General features: G+C 41.7%; 1 protein-coding gene across 1 annotated transcript; it reads right to left on the bottom strand.

Moving 5' to 3' along the window:
• Positions 1-775: 775 nt before the first annotated feature.
• LOC115133986 (signal transducer and activator of transcription 1-alpha/beta-like) lies at positions 776-18,166 on the bottom strand. Its single transcript, XM_029667477.2, has 22 exons — positions 18,003-18,166; positions 16,865-16,992; positions 16,489-16,633; positions 16,155-16,250; positions 15,906-15,992; positions 15,691-15,769; positions 15,500-15,591; positions 13,608-13,759; positions 13,328-13,486; positions 13,092-13,184; positions 12,929-12,988; positions 12,721-12,832; positions 12,220-12,261; positions 11,996-12,079; positions 11,781-11,879; positions 11,442-11,639; positions 10,921-11,012; positions 10,581-10,720; positions 5,483-5,671; positions 4,006-4,081; positions 3,747-3,867; positions 776-1,166 (listed from the first exon to the last, which is right to left on the bottom strand). Exons 2-22 carry the CDS (start codon positions 16,990-16,992, stop codon positions 1,152-1,154), a joined length of 2,259 nt encoding a protein of 752 aa, XP_029523337.1. The 5' UTR covers positions 18,003-18,166; the 3' UTR covers positions 776-1,151.
• Positions 18,167-18,462: the final 296 nt, after the last annotated feature.

The raw sequence follows: 18,462 nt of genomic DNA, 5'->3' as shown, positions 1-18,462 counted from the left end.
TAAAGGCCAGATTTGTGCAATATACGACTGATTGTTGTCCTATGGACAGAGTCTCCCACCTCAGCTGTAGATCTCTGCAGTTCATCCAGAGTGATCATGGGCCTCTTGGCTGCATCTCTGATCAGTATCCTCCTTGTATGAGCTGAAAGTTTAGAGGGACGGCCAGGTCTTGGTAGATTTGCAGTGGTCTGATACTCCTTCCATTTCAATATTATCGCTTGCACAGTGCTCCTTGGGATATCTTTTTGTATCCAAATCCGGCTTTAAACTTCTTCACAACAGTATCTCGGACCTGCCTGGTGTGTTCCTTGTTCTTCATGATGCTCTCTGCGCTTTTAACGGACCTCTGAGACTATCACAGTGCAGGTGCATTTATACGGAGACTTGATTACACACAGGTGGATTGTATTTATCATCATTAGTCATTTAGGTCAACATTGGATCATTCAGAGATCCTCACTGAACTTCTGGAGAGAGTCTGCTGCACTGAAAGTAAAGGGGCTGAATAATTTTGCACGCCCAATTTTTCAGTTTTTGATTTGTTAAAAAAGTTTGAAATATCCAATAAATGTCGTTCCACTTCATGATTGTGTCCCACTTGTTGAATCTTCACAAAAAAATACAGTTTTATATCTTTATGTTTGAAGCCTGAAATGTGGCAAAAGGTCGCAAAGTTCAAGGGGGCCGAATACTTTCACAAGGCACTGTGTCAGGGATTTCCTCTTCTTCCGAAAAGGAGAGGCGAAAAGGATCAGAGGACCAATATGCAGCGTGGTAAGTGTCCATGGTTCTTTTAATATGTAAATGTACACATGAACAACTGACTACAAAAACAAGAAACGTGAAAACCCAAAACAGCCCTATCTGGTGCAAAACACAGAGACAGGAACAATCACCCACAAACACACAGTGAAACCCAGGCTACCTAAGTATGATTCTCAATCAGAGACAACTAATGACACCTGCCTCTGATTGAGAACCATACTAGGCCGAAACATAGAAATACCCAAATCATAGAAAAACAGACAGACTGCCCACCCCAACTCACGCCCTGACCATACTAAATAATGACAAAACAAAAGGAAATAAAGGTCAGAACGTGACATCCTGCCTGTCCATCGGCTCAGTTGCGGTCCAAGTCCAATGTGTTCTCAAACTGCAGTCATCTACAGAGGATGATAAAAAAAAGTCCATGTAAATAAAAATGTATTTTTCATTAAGGAACCAGAAAGTCAATGCCACAATGATAATGACATGCTGTACAACAATATTTTCACAAAGTCAAATTAATTTGTGTTATAGGCTTCCTGCTGCTTGTATCTAAACCAAAGTAGATGCTTATAAGATTGTTTTGTACATCAGTTGGAGTCTCTATAATCTACAATATGAGGTCCTAAACCTACATCACCAAAAGTATGTGGACACCTTCAAATTTGTGGATTCGGCCATTTCAGTCACACCCATTGCTGACGTAAATAAAAATCGAGCACACAGCCATGCAATCTCCATAGACAAACATTGGCAGCAGAATGGCCTTACTGAAGAGCTCAGTGACTTTCAACGTGGCACCGTTCATCAAATGTCTGACCTGCTAGAGCTGCCCTCGTCAACTGTAAGTGCTGTTATTGTGAAGTGAAAACGTCTAGGAGCAACAACGGCTCAGCCGCGAAGTGGTAGGTCACAAACTCACAGAACGGGACTGCCGAGTGATGAAGCGCATAAAAATAGTCTGTCCTCGGTTGCAACACTCACTACCGAGTTCCAAACTTCCTCGAAGCAACATCAGCACAAAAACTGTTCGTTGGGAGCTTCATGAAATGGGTTTCCATGGCCGAGCAGCCGCACACACAAGCCTTAGATCACCATGCACAATGCCAAGCGTCGGCTGGAGTGGTGTAAAGCTCGCCTCCTTTGGACTCAGGAGCAGTGGAAACGCATTCTTTGGAGTGATGAATCACTTACCACCATCTGGCAGTCTGACGGACAAATCTGGATTTGGAGAATGCTACCTGCCCGAATGCATAGTGCCAACTGTAAAGTCTGGTGGAGGAGGCGTAATGGTCTGGGGGCTGTTTACTGGTTTGGGCTAGGTCCCTTAGTTCCAGTGAAGGGAAATCTTAATGCTACAGCATACAATGACATTCTAGAAAATTCTATGCTTCCAACTTTGTGGCAACAGTTTGGGGAAGGCCCTCTCCTGTTCCAGCATGACAATACCTTTGTGCATAAAGTGAGGTCCATAGAGAAATTGCTGAAGCTTGCTGAACATATCAAGAATCTTGCAGATCTGTTTCATGGGCTTAGTAACCTCAAATGTAGAGTACTTGCCTACGAATTGGCACACTGAATCAACATCCCTGTCCCAGACAACTGGTCAAGAAATGGAAAGCTAAGTGATACTGAACAGAGAGATCTACAGTATATCGGAATGTAGGCATTCATTTAAGATATACAATATACCACAACCTCATTCAATTAATTAAACTTTGACCTACGAGCACCATCATCCACTGTCACAACACTGTCAGGGGACGCCATCACCCACTTACCCCAAGGTGGCTCAATTTACCCTGTCCCTTTGCTCAATTTACCCCACACCGGGGGAAAGTTGTGTCAAGAAACCACTTTTTTGGGACAACCTATGTTTTCAGACCTGTTAGGTTTACATGAATTCAGATTATTTCCATGGATGCACAACATCCTGAAATATACCGTATGTATACTGAACCTAAATATAAAAACACAACATGCAACAATTTCAAAGATTTTACTGAGTTACAGCTCATATATGTAAATCAGTCAATTGAAATAAATGAATTAGGATTTCACATGACCGGGCAGGGGTGTCCACCCACTGGGCAGCCAATCAGAATTAGTTCTCTGGCACAAAATGTCTTTATTAAAGACAGAAATACTCCTCAGACAATCCCACAGGTGAATAAGCCGGATGTGGAGGTCCTGGGCTGGCGTGGTTACAAATTGTCTGCGGTTCTGAGGCTGGTTTGACATACTACCAAATTCTCTATAATGACGTTGGAGGCAGCTTATGACTTAACATTAAATTTAAATTCTCTGTCAACAGCTCTGGTTCCTGTAGTCAGCATGCCAATTGCACACTCAATCAGAACTTGAGACATCTGTGGCATTGTGTTGTGTGTCAAAACTGCACATTTTAAAGTGGCCTTTTATTGTTCACAGCAGCTGTGCACCTGTGTAATGATCATGCTGTTTAATCAGCTTTTTGATATGCCACACCTATCAGGCGGATGGATTCTCTTGGCTAAGGAGAAATGCTTACTAACAGTGATGTAACCAAATATGTGCTCATAATTTTAGAGAAATAAGTTTTGTGAATCTGAAAAATGATTTATTATTTCAGCTCATGAACCATGGGACCCACTTTACATGTTGCGTATATATTTTTTGTTTTGCGTAGATAGCTTTGTTAGAAATAATACTACACGCTTAGAAAAAAAGGTGCCATCTAGAACCAAATAGGGTTCTTTGCTGTCCCCATTGGAGAACCCTTAAAATAACCCATTTTGGTTCCAGATAAAAACCTTTTTGGATCTTTCCACAAAGGGTTCTACATGGAACCTTACATGGCTCTACCTGGAACCAAAAAGGGCTCTCCTATGGGGACAGCCACAGAACCCATTTGGAACCCTTTTCTAAGAGTGTATATTTCCCTTGACATAGTAATGCTGAATATCACAGTAAAGAGCCAGAGAGGAAATTGCACTTACCACAGCAGTATCAATATTCTTTGGACTTCCACTCCAATAATGGAGCACTAGCCCACTTGTCAGCTCTTCAAACACTTCTCGCGACATGAGCATCATCTTGTCTTGCAGTCTAGATGGATGACTAAAACACATAGCAAAATAAGGGTTAATTAAATCAGATTATGGATTATACCCAAACCAGAACATTGCAAATAAAATGTCTTCCTGTTATAGATTAAGACATATGTAACGTATGAAGGGTAGCCTACTCTAAACTTACACTTCTGACACTGATATGAAATCTTTCTTTATGTGTCTTGTCTCGGTGGGACTCTCCACATCCATGGGCTCGGATGCTGAAAAACAAAATGGTGGAGCAGATGGACGATTAAAGAGGTGTTGTTTAGGGATGCACCGATATTACATTTTTGTCCGATACCGATATCTTCCTTGCCAAAAAAAACCCGATACCGATAACCAATTTTAACAATTTTTAGCGGCCTTTTGCGTTCTAGTACAGTTAAATAGTTAACACATACACACACGGACGCAGCGGTCTAAGGCACTGCGTCACTACAGTCCCTGGCTCGAATCCAAGCTGTATCACATCCGGCTGTTATTGGGAGTCCCATAGGGCGGCGCACAATTAGCCCAGCGTCGTCCGGGCTAGGCAGTCACTGTAGATATGAATTTGTTCTGAACTGACTTCAGTAGTCGAATAGAAAGGATACACAAATACTGACCAAAAAGTAATTTTGTTGGCATTTACATACAGTGGCTTGTGAAAGTATTCACCCCCCTTGGCATTTTACCTATTATGTTGCCTTACACTCATTTGATTTACATAACATGCCTACCACTTAGAAGATGCAAAATATTTTTTTTTATTGTGAAACAAACAAGAAATAAGATTTTTTTAAACTACTTGAACGTGCATACAGTGGGGCAAAAAAGTATTTAGTCAGCCACCAATTGTGCAAGTTCTCCCACTTAAAAAGATGAGTGAGGCCTGTAATTTTCACATTGGTACACTTCAAGTATGACAGACAAAATAAGAAAAAAAATCCAGAAAATCACATTGTAGGATTTAAGGAATTTATTTGCAAATTATGGTGGAAAATAAGTATTCACCCCCCCAAAGTCAATACTTTGTAGAGCCACCTTTTACAGCAATTACAGCTGCAAGTCTCTTGGGGTATGTCTCTATAAGCTTGGCACATCTAGCCACTGGACATCTAGCCACTGCTCCAGCTCCTTCAAGTTGGATGGGTTCCGCTGGTGTACAGCAATCTTTTAAGTCATAACACAGATTCTCAATTGGATTGAGGTCTGGGCATTGACTAGGCCATTCCAAGACATTAAATGTTTCCCCTTAAACCACTGGAGTGTTGCTTTAGCAGTATGCTTAGGGTCATTGTCCTGCTACAAGGTGAACCTCCGTCCCAGTCTCAAATCCCTGGAAGACTGAAAACAGTTCTCCCTCAAGAATTTCCCTGCATTTTCAACAATTGTGCGCCGCCCTATGGGACTCCCAATCCATGATCCAGCCTGGATTCGAACCAGGGTGTCTGTAGTGACGCTTCTAGCACTGAGATGCAGTGATTTAGCCCGCTGCGCCACTCAGGAGACCAACTCATACATGGCCAAAAATAAATCAAAATGAAGTATGGTTTGAGGTGTCTGAAAAGCATTTGAGAGATATAGGAAAGCATCGGGAACAAAAAAAAAAGATTAAAAAAAGGTTGCTGGCTGCTTACCCTCTGAGGCCCTGGTATAGAACTTTCCGAAGGCCTCGTCTTTGGGGATGTCTGGGTAGAGGAAGCAGAGTGGGTTCTCTGGGATGTTCCCAGCTGCCATCACTTTGTAGTTGCGGATGATTTCAGGTAGAGAGATGACAGACAGCTTCTTCTTGGTATAAGGCTCCACAGCATGGAATACAGGCTTATCTGTGGAACATGGGTGACAGGTACAGTTGAAGTCGGACGTTTACATACACCTTAGCCAAATACATTTAAACTCAGTTTCATAATTCCTGACATTTAATCCTCGTTAAAATGACCTGTCTTAGGTCAGTTAGGATCGCCACTTTATTTTAAGAATGTGAAATGTCAGAATAATAGTACAGAGAATTATTTATTTCAGCATTAATTTCTTTCATCACATTCCCAGTGGGTAAGAAGTTTACATACACTCAATTAGTATTTGGTTCTTGGTAAATGTATTTGGTAATTGTTTAACTTGGGTCAAATGTTGTTTTGGGTAGCCTTCCACAATAAGTTGAATTTTGGCCAAATCCTCCTGACAGAGCTGGTGTAACTTAGTGAGGTTTGTAGGCCTCCTTGCTCGCACACGCTTTTTCAGTTCTGCCCACAAATTTTCTATAGTATTGAGGTCAGGGCTTTGATGGCCAGTCCAATATCTTGACTTTGTTGTCCTTAAGCCATTTTGCCATAACGTTGGAAGTATGCTTGGGGTCATTGTCCATTTGGAAGACCCATTTACCACCAAGCTTTAACTTCCTAACTGATGTCTTGAGATGTTGCTTCCAATATATCCACATAATATTCCTCCCTCACGATGCCATCTATCTTGTGAAGTGCACCAGTCCCTCCTGCAGCAAAGCACCCCACAACATGATGCTGACATCCCCATGCTTCATGGTTGGGATGGTGTTTTTTGGCTAACCCAATTTCCTCCAAGCATAACGATGTTCATTATGGCCAAACTGTTCTATTTTTGTTTCATCAGACCAGACGACATTTCTCCAAAAAGTACGATCTTTGTCCCCAGGTGCAGTTACAAACCATAGTCTAGCTTTTTTACCCAGGTGCAGTTACAAACCATAGTCTAGCTTTTTTATGGCGGTTATGGAGCAGTGGCTTCTTCCTTGCCGAGCGGCCTTTCTGGTCATACCGAAATAGGAATCGTTTTACTGTGGATATAGATACTTTTTGTACCAGTTTCCTCCAGCATCTTCACAATGTCCTTAAGGTTGTTCTGGGATTGATTTGCACCTTCCGCACCAAAGTACGTTCATTTCTAGGAGACAGAACGCATCTCCTTCCTGAGCGGTATCAGGCTGCTTGGTCCCATGGTGTTTATACTTGCATACTATTGTTTGTACAGATGAATGTGGTACCTTCAGGCATTTGGAAATTGCTCCCAAGGATGAACCAGACTTGTGGAGGTCTACAAAAAAAATTCTGAGGTCTTGGCTGATTTCTTTTGATTTTCCCATGACGTCAAGCAAAGAGGCACTGAGTTTGCAGGTAGGCCTTGAAATATATCCACAGGTACACCTCCAATTGACTCAAATTATGTCAATTAGCCTATCAGAAGCTTCTAAAGACATGACATCATTGTCTGGAATTTTCCAAGCTGTTTAAAGGCACAGTCAACTTAGTGTATGTAAACTTCTGACCCACTGGAATTGTGATAGTGAATTATAAGTCAAATACTCTGTCTAAACAATTATTGGAAAAATTACTTGTGTCATGCACAAAGTAGATGTCTTAATCGACTTGCCAAAACTACAGTTTGTTAACAAGAAATGTGTGGAGTAGTTGAAAAACGAGTTTATGACTCCAACCTAACACGCTGCAAAATACATTTAGAGATCTATATTATTCAATTATTGAACCCACACTGCTCGCACGCGCCAACAAGCATCTGCGTTGCCAAGGGCTAAAATAGAAGTCACTTCTATTTTTGACACAGATCGCGCTGCAAGTCCTGCCTCTCCCATCTCCTCATTGGTTTATAGAAGCAAGTACCCACGTGCCATCTCCTCATTGGTTATACCCACGTGGGTGACTGAAAGATGAATGAGTTCAGTGGCGGTAATGCACCTAATTTATGAAAGTTGCCAATCACAATATAAAGTCAAGAGAAGAAAAATCCTGGAAGGAGGAGAGATGACTAGAAACGATTCAGTTGACTGTTTTATGTGTGGATTAATTGGCGGAGTAGAGGACCTTGTGCATTTCAGGTAAAATAACAACTCAATGTTTATATCCTCTGGACAAATTAGCTAGCAACAGCAAGCCAGCTAAATAGGACAAATTAGCTAGCAAGTGCAAGCTAACTAGCTAAATTGCCATAAATGTTTAATGCTTCTCGACCTGTCCAAATTAACATAATTGGTTCAGAGTTTGTTTTGATATTTTAACCTGCGTGTCGTGATCGCTTTTGGTGTGGTGGGACAAAATACATTTATGCACGATGGCGCAGCCGGTTTGGGTTCCGTGTAAGTGTATGTAAACTTCAACTCTATATCTGGCGACAGGTTTAGCATTCATCTTTGCATTCTAACAGAAAGTAGGCTGACCCTCTGACATCGCATTGGTCAAAACATTGCATTCTGTTAATTTATAAAGCCCCTTTGCAAAAAAAAAAAACTGCATTTACCTAACATTGTTACTAACATATAGAAGTATGAGTTACCATACTCCGTCACAGGGATGGTTAACTCTTGAAATTCCTTCTGTCACTACAGATTTAGGATTAAACGGCTTTTAGTTGATTTGCACCTCATTTATAGAACCATTTTGAGAATAATCTACAGTTGGATGCATTGGTGGTCAGATGACACGGATGCTACACTACAGGACTGTTTTGCAAGCACAGACTGGAATACGTTCCGGGATTCATCCGCATCGAGCTAAAGGCTAGAGCTGCCGCTTTCAAGGAGTGGGACACTAATCCAGACGCTTAGAAGAAATCCCGCTATGCCCTCAGACAAACCATCAAACAAGCAAAGCGTCAATACAGGATTAAGATTGAGTCATACTTCACCGGCTCTGACGCTCGTCGGATGTGTCAGGGCTTGAAAACTATTACGGACTACAAGGGGAAACCCAGACGCGAGCTGACCAGTGACGGGAGCCTACCAGACGAGCTAAATGCCTTTTATGCTCGCTTCAAGGCAAGCAACACTGAAGCATGCACGAGACCACCAGCTGTTCTGGATGACTGTGTGATAATGCTCTCGATAGCCGATGTGAGCAAGACCTTTAAACAGGTCAACATTCACAAGGCCGCAGGGCCAGACGGATTACCAGGACATGTACTCAAAGCATGCACGGACCAACTGGCAAGTGTCTTCATTGACATTTTCAACATGTTTCAAGCAGATCACCATAGTCCCAGGGAAGCAAAGGTAACATGCCTAAATGATTACCGCCCCATAGCACTCACGTCGGTAGCCATGAAGTGCTTTGAAAGGCTGGTCATTGCTCACATCAATAGTATCCTCCCAGATACCCTAGACCCACTAATTTGCATACTGCCCCAACAGATCCACAGATGACGCAATCTCAATCACACTCCACACTGCCCTTTCCCAACTGGACAAAAGGAACACCTATGTGAGAATGCTGTTCATTGACTACAGCTCAGCATTCAACACCATAGTTAGTGCCCACGAAGCTCATCACTAAGCTAAGGACCCTGGGACTAAACATCTCCCTCTGCAACTGGATCCAGGACTTCTTGACGGGTCGCCCCCAGGTGGTAAGGGTAGGCAAAAACACATCTGCCATGCTGATCCTTAACACTGGGGCCCCTCAGGGGTGTGTATTTAGTCCCCTCTTGTACTCCCTGTTCACCCACGACTGCGTGGCCAAACACGACTCCAACACCATCATTACGTTTGCTGACGAATCAACAGTGGTAGGCTTGACCACCAACAATGAGACAGCCTATAGGAAGGAGTTCAAAGAACTGGCAGTGTGGTGCCAGGACAACAACCTCTCCCTCAATGTGAGCAAGACAAAGGAGCTGATCATGGACTACAGGAAAAGGCGGGCCGAACACACCCCCATTAACATCAACAGAGCTGTCGGGGAGCAGGTCAAGAGCGTCAAGTTCCTTGGTGTCCACATCACCAACAAGCTATCATGGTCCAAACACACGAAGACAGTCGTGAAGAGGGCAAGACAAAACCTTTTCCCCCTCAGGAGACTGAAAAGATTTGGCATGGGTCCCCAGATCCTCAAAAAGTTCTACAGCTGCACCATCGAGAGCATCCTGACCACTTGCATCACCGCCTGGTATGGCAACTGCTCGGCATCTGACCTTAAGGCACTACAGAGGGTAGTGAGTAGGGCCCAGAACATCACAGGCCAAGCTTCCCGCCATCCAGACCCATTATAATAAGCGGTGTCAGAGGAAAGCCCAAAAAATTGTCAGAGACTCCAGTCACTCAAGTCAGACTGATTACTCTGCTACCGCACGGCAAGCAGTAACAGATAGCCAAGTCTAGGACCAAAAGGCTCCTTAACATCTTCTACCCCCAAGCCATAAGACTGATGAACAATTAATCAAATGGCCACCCCACTATTACATTTGTTTTGTACACTGCTGCTACTTGCTGTTTATTCTCCAAGCATAGTCACTTCACCCCTACCTACATGTACAAATGACCTCTAACCTGTACCCCGCACACTGACTCGGCACCGGTACCCCCTGTATATAGCTGCATTATTGTTATGTTATTGAGTTACTTTTTACTTTAGTTTATAAGGTAAATATTTTCTTAACTCTTCTAGAACTGCACTGTTGGTTAAGGGCTTGTAAGTAAGCATTTCAGGGTAAGGTCTACACTTGTTGTATTTCACGCATGTGACAAATCAAGTTTGATTTGGTCCCTTTTGGGCAATTCAGTTTGTTGGTTGAGGACCTCTTTATTGAGAATTTAGTGTAGTGTTTTCCTATACTCCCATGCTGCCTTCTGGATTCCACCCAGTAATCCACTCTGCTAGAATAAAAACGAAAATAAACAAACACAGATTGAAATATAACACCTTTAATTGTAAATGGCTACAGTGTGTGTCCGTGCGCATGTGTGCTACTCACCGTATAGGTCGTGTTCCACCCAAGTGAATGTGATGGCTCCGTCTCTGCTACTCTCACTGAAGCGCAGCAGGAACGTGCCTGGACACTTCCCAGTCAGCATGGCCTTTGCCCTCTCCTTACTCACAAAGCCCAGGATGCAACTGTAGTGGGAGGGAACAAGCAACATTTCTTTATTACTTACATTACTGTATTTGTTTTAGTAGGCAGGGACAATGCACATTGTTCATCATGGCTGTCAATGTGCCAGATGTAGCCATTCAGCTAATATGTCATCCCTAAAAGAGCACTAGTTATTTGCTTTTGTAATTGTCAATTCCAAAAAGAGTAAAGAAAAACTCACCCATCATTCCACAGGGACAGCAGAGGTCTCTTGATGAGGTCCAGGATGTCTTCGATCCACAGCCAGAAGGGAAAGCTCTTCTCACTGAGGCTCTGTAGTTGACACAAGGGAGCACTTACTCAATGTCCTCCTCATATATATATATATATATATATATATATATCTTTGTGAACTGTAAATATTTTAAACAAAGTACAACTTCTAAAAGGATTTATATAGCATACATAAAGGCTTCACAAATCATCTTCAAGTGTATGTCATACTCTATAAATGGTGTATAAACATACATAGGACATTATGTCACATTTGGCAAGACACCCTACAGTGGGAGTTGTTTTTTCCCCCTTTAAAGAGCATTATATACACTTATAGATGATTTGTGAAGCATTTATGTACTGTTTATGAAGCATTTATGTAGTGTTTATGAAGCATTTATGTTTGCTACAGTATATAAATCCTTTATCAGTTGTACTTTGTTTAAATTGGGACCAAATATTCTGTGTACTGTAATCCTAACCTACCTTGACAGCACCGAACATGGTCCAGGAGATAAGGCCCTCAGGATTCCTCTGTGCTTTCTGGCCCAGTAGTTTGTCAGCCAGCATGCCTAGCTGCTCATCATTGAGCCCCCTCTTGGTGACAGAGGAAAACTGCCAGCTCAGCACCTCAGATAGCTGACCCCAGGACACTGCCGGAGGGTTCAGGAAGAACTCCAGGTCCTGTTCCAACAAATCAATCATATTTATTTAAAAACTCATTTTAAAATCAAGTTGTCACAAAGTGTTTGACAGTAAGCCAGCAAAGCACCTTCAAGGCAAGGAAAAACTTGCTAGGAAGAAGGAACCTTGAGAGAAGACTACCTGGGGCTCGCTGGTCAGCATGTTGTACCACAGGATGGAGGCCCAGCCACTGGGCAGCTGGTTGCAGTTGGAGATGACCACGATGGGCAGGGAGATGGTCTAAAAAGGACCAGAGGCCAGACTAAATCGAAGGCAAATTAAATAAGGCCAGAGCGCTGTTGGACCTCATAAAAATGAGAGTGTAGGCCTGAATCTCTATATTTCAGATCACTTACCCCTAGTTTGATTTCCAGACCTGACTGGCGGAGTTCCGACTCAAAGCAGATGCAGTGCAGCTCCTCTGTCACAATGAGAGGCCCCTGGAATAACATGGTCAGAAACATAATCCGCACCAGAATGTATTTAATACGCATCATGAAATTCACAAATACTGTACAGATTACATGGTCATTATAGCCCATTAAGACCAATCAGAAACAAGCTCTCTTAGGTCTCTTACCTCTTTCTTTCCTCTTCCAGTCACCCTCTGCTCTTGCAGTCTCTGTGTCGAGATCAAAGAATAAAACTGTAAAGCAGGGATCATCAACTACTGTAGATTCAGCTGCAGGCCGATATTTTCTTGAGAGGATGGTCAGGGTGCCGGAACATAATTACAAATCATTTGTAGACTACAAACTTACCGCAAGAAGCCCAAACAGATATCATATTTGACTATAACACAATCATATCAAACCTTGCTTACATTTGTATACGGTCACATATATTTCTTTAATATGCGTGGGAATACTTTGGAACAGATTTCCAAAATTAAAATTTGCTGGTGTTTTTACAGTAAAAAATAAATAATACACCTTGACTGCCACTTGACCTCCAAATAAAATGACCGTCAGTTGGGGAACCCTGCTGTAAAGAGTGATGACAGTGCAGGTCCAAATGGACAAATGGGACAACTCATTCAGACGTAGTGCCCTGTATGCCATTTGAAATGGTGCTAGCTTACCAAGTGGAAAAACTCTGCAGCCAAGCTTCCATTTGACTCCTCCATAGTCATAACTTTTGTGTTGGTGCCCAATATGTTGAACTTCCGAAACCCTTTCTTTTCTGTAACGTCCCTGGAGAGAAAAGAAAACGTGCATTCCCCCTTTAGTTATGTCTTCACATAGCAAATTCAAGAGCAGGACAAAATAACACCACACTCCTTTACTTACTTGTCAAACAAAGCTTTCACTTTGAGTTGATAGTTGAATTCCTGGAGTTTCACAAGAAATCTAGAGAGGAAATACAAATCAAAACTTAACCAGGTCTGGACAGATCCATAGGAACTACAGATGGGAGGAACTAGACGGGAGGTGCTGTTGTGTTTGTGCTTACCTGAGCTTGACAGTGAACTGCATCTTTGTCTGCAGCACCAGAGGTCTCTGTGGATATGTGGGCATACAGGGCTGTCTCTCTACCACCAAGGAACTAAGACACACCACAGAGACACAAGGAATTTTGAGGTGATATACTGTATAGAGGCGCATATATATACAATTTAAATTATCAAAAACGGCAGCAAAAAACAGAGTGGGTGTTTAACTTCGGAATACAAGTGTGGTGTCACTCACTGTTCTAGGAGGTTCCGGAACAGTGCCAAGGCCCGCCCCTCTAGGAAGCCTTTCTGCTGTTTGATTGGGTCGTTGTCGTATGTGTACTTCTGCTCTAGTTCCTGGAGCTCCTTCAGTTGCTGCCTCACCTGCTGCAGGCTTTCTGCTACCGCTGTGAACCTACAGGGGAAGAAGAAGATGAAGCAGAATAAGAACAATACTTTATTTTGTTGGGTTCCTAAATTCATCTTTTTGCTTGATCAGACAAGAGATGCCCAAAATAATTAACTAGTCTCCTCACCAGTTCTGCAGTTGGTCCAGACATGCGTTGGGTGGTCCTCCAATACAGGAGCTCTGCTGCCTCTTCTTCCACTCAGGCAGCTCCTCTGAGATCAAGTCTGATTGGACCTCCTCGGCCATGTTGAGCACCTCCGCCAACTGACCAACCACTTCCTGTGGAGGCAGACAACAACATACGTATAGTTATTATTTACTCTAAAACGGTCATCTACTCTTCAATATGAGCATGCTGGTTATAACTAGGTAATACACTCTTAGTCATTCAGACAGACTATGATACATGGTATTCTTAGCGGTGCTTGATGCATGATTATTCATGCTTTTTGTCATTGCATTTTTTTTATTCACAGTACAATGTCATGGTAAAATGACATTGCACTGTTTAACGTCATCATGGCTAGAGGTCGACCGATTATGATTTTTCAACGCCGATACCGATTATTGGAGGACCAAAAAAAAGATACAGATTAAAATCGGTCGATTTTTATATTTATGTAATAATGACAATTACAACAATACTGAATGAACGATGAACACTTTTATTTTAACCTAATATAACACATAAATAAAATCTATTTAGTCTCAAATAAATAATGAAACATGTTCAATTTGGTTTCAATAATGCAAAAACAGTGTTGGAGAAGAAAGTAAAAGTGCAATATGTGCCATGTAAAAAAAGCTAACGTTTAAGTTCCTTGCTCAGAACATAAGAAAGCTGGTGGTTCCTTATAACATGGGTCTTCAATATTCCCAGTTAAGAAGTTTACGGTTGTAGTTATCGGAATTATGACGCGTCGACTATTTCTCTCTATATCATTTGTATTTCATATACCTTTGACTATTGGATGTTCTAATAGGCGCTTAAGTATGGCCAACCTAATCTCGGGAGTTGATAGGCTTGATGTCATAAACAGCGCTGTGCTTCAAGCATTGCTAAGAGCTGCTGGCAAACGCAGTAAAGTGCTGTTTGAATGAATGCTTACGAGCCTGCTGTTGCCTACCACCGCTCAGTCAGACTGCTCTATCAAATCATAGACACACAGAAATACGAGCCTTTGGTCATTAATATTGTCAAATCCGGAAACAATCATTTCGAAAACAAAAAACGTTTATTATTTCAGTGAAATACGGAACCGTTCCGTATTTTATCAAACGGATGGCAACTCTAAGTCTAAATATTGCTGTTACATTGCACAACCTTCAATGTTATGTCATAATTATGTAAAATTCTGACAAATTAATTATGGTCTTTGTTAGGAAGAAATGCTAAGGCCAAAACTGTTGCCTGTGCCATGACTCTGCTTGCACTGAAAGCAAGAGAAGTGAAACAATTTCCTTAGTTAAAATAAATGCATGTTAGCAGGCAGTATTAACAAAATATGCAGGTTTAAATATATACTTCTGTGTATTGATTTTAATGAAGGCATTGATGTTTATGGTTAGGTGCATTTGTGCAACGATTGTGCATTTCTCACAGATGTGCTTTTGTTAAATCACCTGTTTGGCAAAGTTGAAGTAGGCTGTGATTCGATGATAAATTAATAGGGACGGCTTTGATTATACGCAACGCAGGACAAGCTAGGTAACCTAGTAATATCATAAACCATGTGTAGTTAACTAGTGATTATGTGAAGATTGATAAACTTATCTCATAAACTAATGCTAGCTAGCAACTTACCGTGGCTCCTTGTAGCCACAAGGTCCTTTTGATGCTGCACTCGCGAAACAGGTGGTCAGCCTGCCACACAATCTCCTCGTGGATTGCAATGTAATCGGCCATAATCGGCACCCAAAAAGGCCAATTGTTATGAAAACTTGAAATCGTCCCTAATTAATTGGCCTTGCCGATTAATCGGTCGACCTCTAATCGTGACCCATCATGACCCCTCTTACCGCTCTCTTGAACTTCAGCTTGAAACACATCTCTACAATCTGCAGCTTCTCGTGTTCCAGCTGTTTGGGTGTCAGCCCGTTCATTTCATGTTCTAAAGTGGGAGAAGGAAAAACATTCACTTACTGACTAAACCTGAAACACAGACCTGTAAATAAATGATCTATTACAGATTGAGAATAAAACACCTCACCGCTGTTCTTAAGAGTATTTTCCTTAAAGTCATGCTCGTCTTGAAGGTATTCCAGAGACTTTATATTCTGATCTGCTTCCTAGCAAGTGAGATAAACACGTTGGATCAGGTAGATGGCAAACCTGACATGCATGAACATGTACTGCGAATCACTGATGGAACTGTTCCACCAGGAAACAATCAACATCTAGTATATGATGGAAATGATAACTCACCTGAACCTTGTTTTTCATGTCTTTGACTTTGTTGTCCAGCTTTTGCTTCTCCAGAACCATGCTGGTCTGTGTGTTTTCTCTGTCGGTCTAAAGAGGAAAATACTGTTCATTTAACTGCACAGTTAAAGCATGTAAACACTCCAATATACAGATATGTATCATCTACAATATCTGACAGCACGGATAGAGAAAGACGTGTGGTGATTTTATTAATTACAATGTATGTCAATACAAGTTCATGCAGAGCACCTCTATGCTTTTGGCAGCAGCCAGAATCCTCCGCTCCTCCTTCAGGTTTCTGGAGATGATCATGGCCAAGTGAACGGGGTCCTCATGAAAGTGGTCCTGGAAAAGTGGGTACTTTTTTACTACAAACTCAAAAAACATTTACTGACATTGGGGTCATAAATTCCACATCAACAACTCATTCAAAATCTATCTATTTCAGGAGTTAAAAGGGGAAATTAGCACCATAATGTACAACTTTTAATTAATCATTCCTGTAACATACAAGCAATAAAGTATGGAAGGCCACTGGCAGTAAGGTCTGTCCTGAAAAGATGTAACTGAGATAATACTACACCTGGAGGTTTCCCTTGAACTTGCGGATGTTGTGTTGTCGCAGGAGGTCTTTCTCCAGGGCGAAGCGGCTGTGTTGGTCATCAAGATGGGCTAAGAGATCGTGGAAGCGGACAGTGGCCAGGGATTCGTCAACAGCCACATTATCCCTATGGATTGGATCATTGACATACTGTATATCAATCTCAGAACAGCAACATTATCTCTACATAGATATGGATTCACAGGGGAATTAAGATTGGATGAACGAGATGAAATACAATAAAATACAGATATAATTGAAAAGGGTAGAGTACAGGAGAATGCCAGTCAAATAAATTAATATACAAAGATCTATTCTAACAGCAGCCTCCCTGCAGTCTTCATCCCTGCTTACTTACCAGTCGATGCTCTCAATCCACTTGCTGAGGTACTGTCTGATGTCCATGGGGAAGGAGTCATCATAGAGCTGGTGGACCTGCTCCTGGTATTTAGACTCCAGTAGTTTCAGCTGGCACCACTGGGCCATCTAGAACAATGAGCAATAACAGTAAACTTATTACGAAAAAGTATGTCTATGATAGAAACAGGAACCTGACTACAACATGAATAATAATTCACCTTTATATGCCTGGCATGCATCAGCTTGTTGTCCTCCCTTCCCCATGACCTCAATCTCAACATAATGGTACTGCCCCATTTCCAAACAGTAGCTAGGATTACATCCAATTTGTGACAGATTTTCATTTAAATATTTAACTCTATAATCTGCATAAAACAATATGGGCATTTCGTCTCATGGGATGTGTTTCCAGCAAACTGTCTGTTTGCGGATAAAAGGCGCAAAAAAATCCCTTTTGTTGTTAAATTCTCATGTACCGAATGAAAAATACAAATTAAATGGGGTTCCATCGCATTTTCAACTCTACTGATGGTTTTGTCACAAAACCTGTCGCGTTAGCTTTACATAGCAAATGTGCCCACTGGTCTTGGCACAAGCGTTCTAGCCAAAAGCTCGCAGATACAGTGCAGGTAGGCAACCAACATTATGAGATTGTTATGGATAAGAGCGATATTGTTTTATTTGTCAAACAGCAGCCATGGCATCGATCATCATGTCACCAGAATAAGACTCTCGATATTCTTTGGAAAGGAGCGTCAAGTTTATCACCTTACAAAAACAGACCCTCATCCTAATGTATTTATTTTGCCAAATAAACTATGCTTTCCCGAGTCGTAGTGGGAGGAGCACACAACATATCATGATGTGACAACAATGTACTTCGATATGATGGTTATTAACTATACCAATAGCCTATTTGCCCACAAAAAAGGTCCCACCATGTCTAAAAAAACAAATTGTCTGTCGGCGTTTATAAAATGTTAAAAGCATTTCATGTTTCCATAGCGCGGTCATTACTTGTTTCATGCGTCGGGTAATTAATATGCACAAAGTTTAAAGTGAATTTCCTTGTCTATTTGTGGGATGTTGGTATAAAGGCTGTAAAACCAACTGTTTAACAAAATGGATTGCCTTACCTTTGATGAGGGAATAAATCACAGAAAACAGTCTTCTCTGTTAAAATGTACGGCCAGTAGGCTACACAAATCGCAAACACAACAGTCTCGAAGTGCGGAAATAAGTATTTCCTCAGGAATTCCCCAGGTGTTATGCAGCGTCCCCATACTTGCCGGAACTAGGAAATGTGTTTAACTACAACTTCCGAGTTTCCACCTTCCGGCTAGCACTTGAACAGTTTTGCCACCATTTTTATGCTAGTGCATCCATGCGTATTAAACTATTAGAATGACAGCTGTGATGGAATTTTCGGGAAAATGTTATAAATCCCGACAGATAATTTTTGTTCGATCGCATGGTGGGATCTTTTGTGTCTGGAAAATTAATGATGCGATAAATGTCGGTGAAAACGCCTTTATGCGCAAATATTGATATATTAACCATCATATTAAAATAAACTTGGAGACCGAGGTAAAAACA

The sequence above is a fragment of the Oncorhynchus nerka genome, linkage group LG2, assembly GCF_034236695.1.
Source record: "Oncorhynchus nerka isolate Pitt River linkage group LG2, Oner_Uvic_2.0, whole genome shotgun sequence".
NCBI classification, from domain to species: domain Eukaryota; kingdom Metazoa; phylum Chordata; class Actinopteri; order Salmoniformes; family Salmonidae; genus Oncorhynchus; species Oncorhynchus nerka.
The sequence above is the reverse complement of the archived record's forward strand: the minus strand, read 5'-3'. Positions and strand labels throughout refer to the sequence as shown.

What these genes read in the sequence shown, in the direction of transcription:
- LOC115133986 (XM_029667477.2), bottom strand. Translation starts at nt 16,992, where the DNA reads ATGGCCCAGTGGTGCCAGCTGAAACTACTGGAGTCTAAATACCAGGAG. An exon ending in GGTGGAACACGACCTATACG is followed by an intron (nt 5,672 to 10,580) that starts GTGAGTAGCACA and finishes CATGTTCCACAG; the next exon opens with ATAAGCCTGTATTCCATGCT. An exon ending in CTATACCAGGGCCTCAGAGG is followed by an intron (nt 4,082 to 5,482) that starts GTAAGCAGCCAG and finishes TTTGTTTTTCAG; the next exon opens with CATCCGAGCCCATGGATGTG.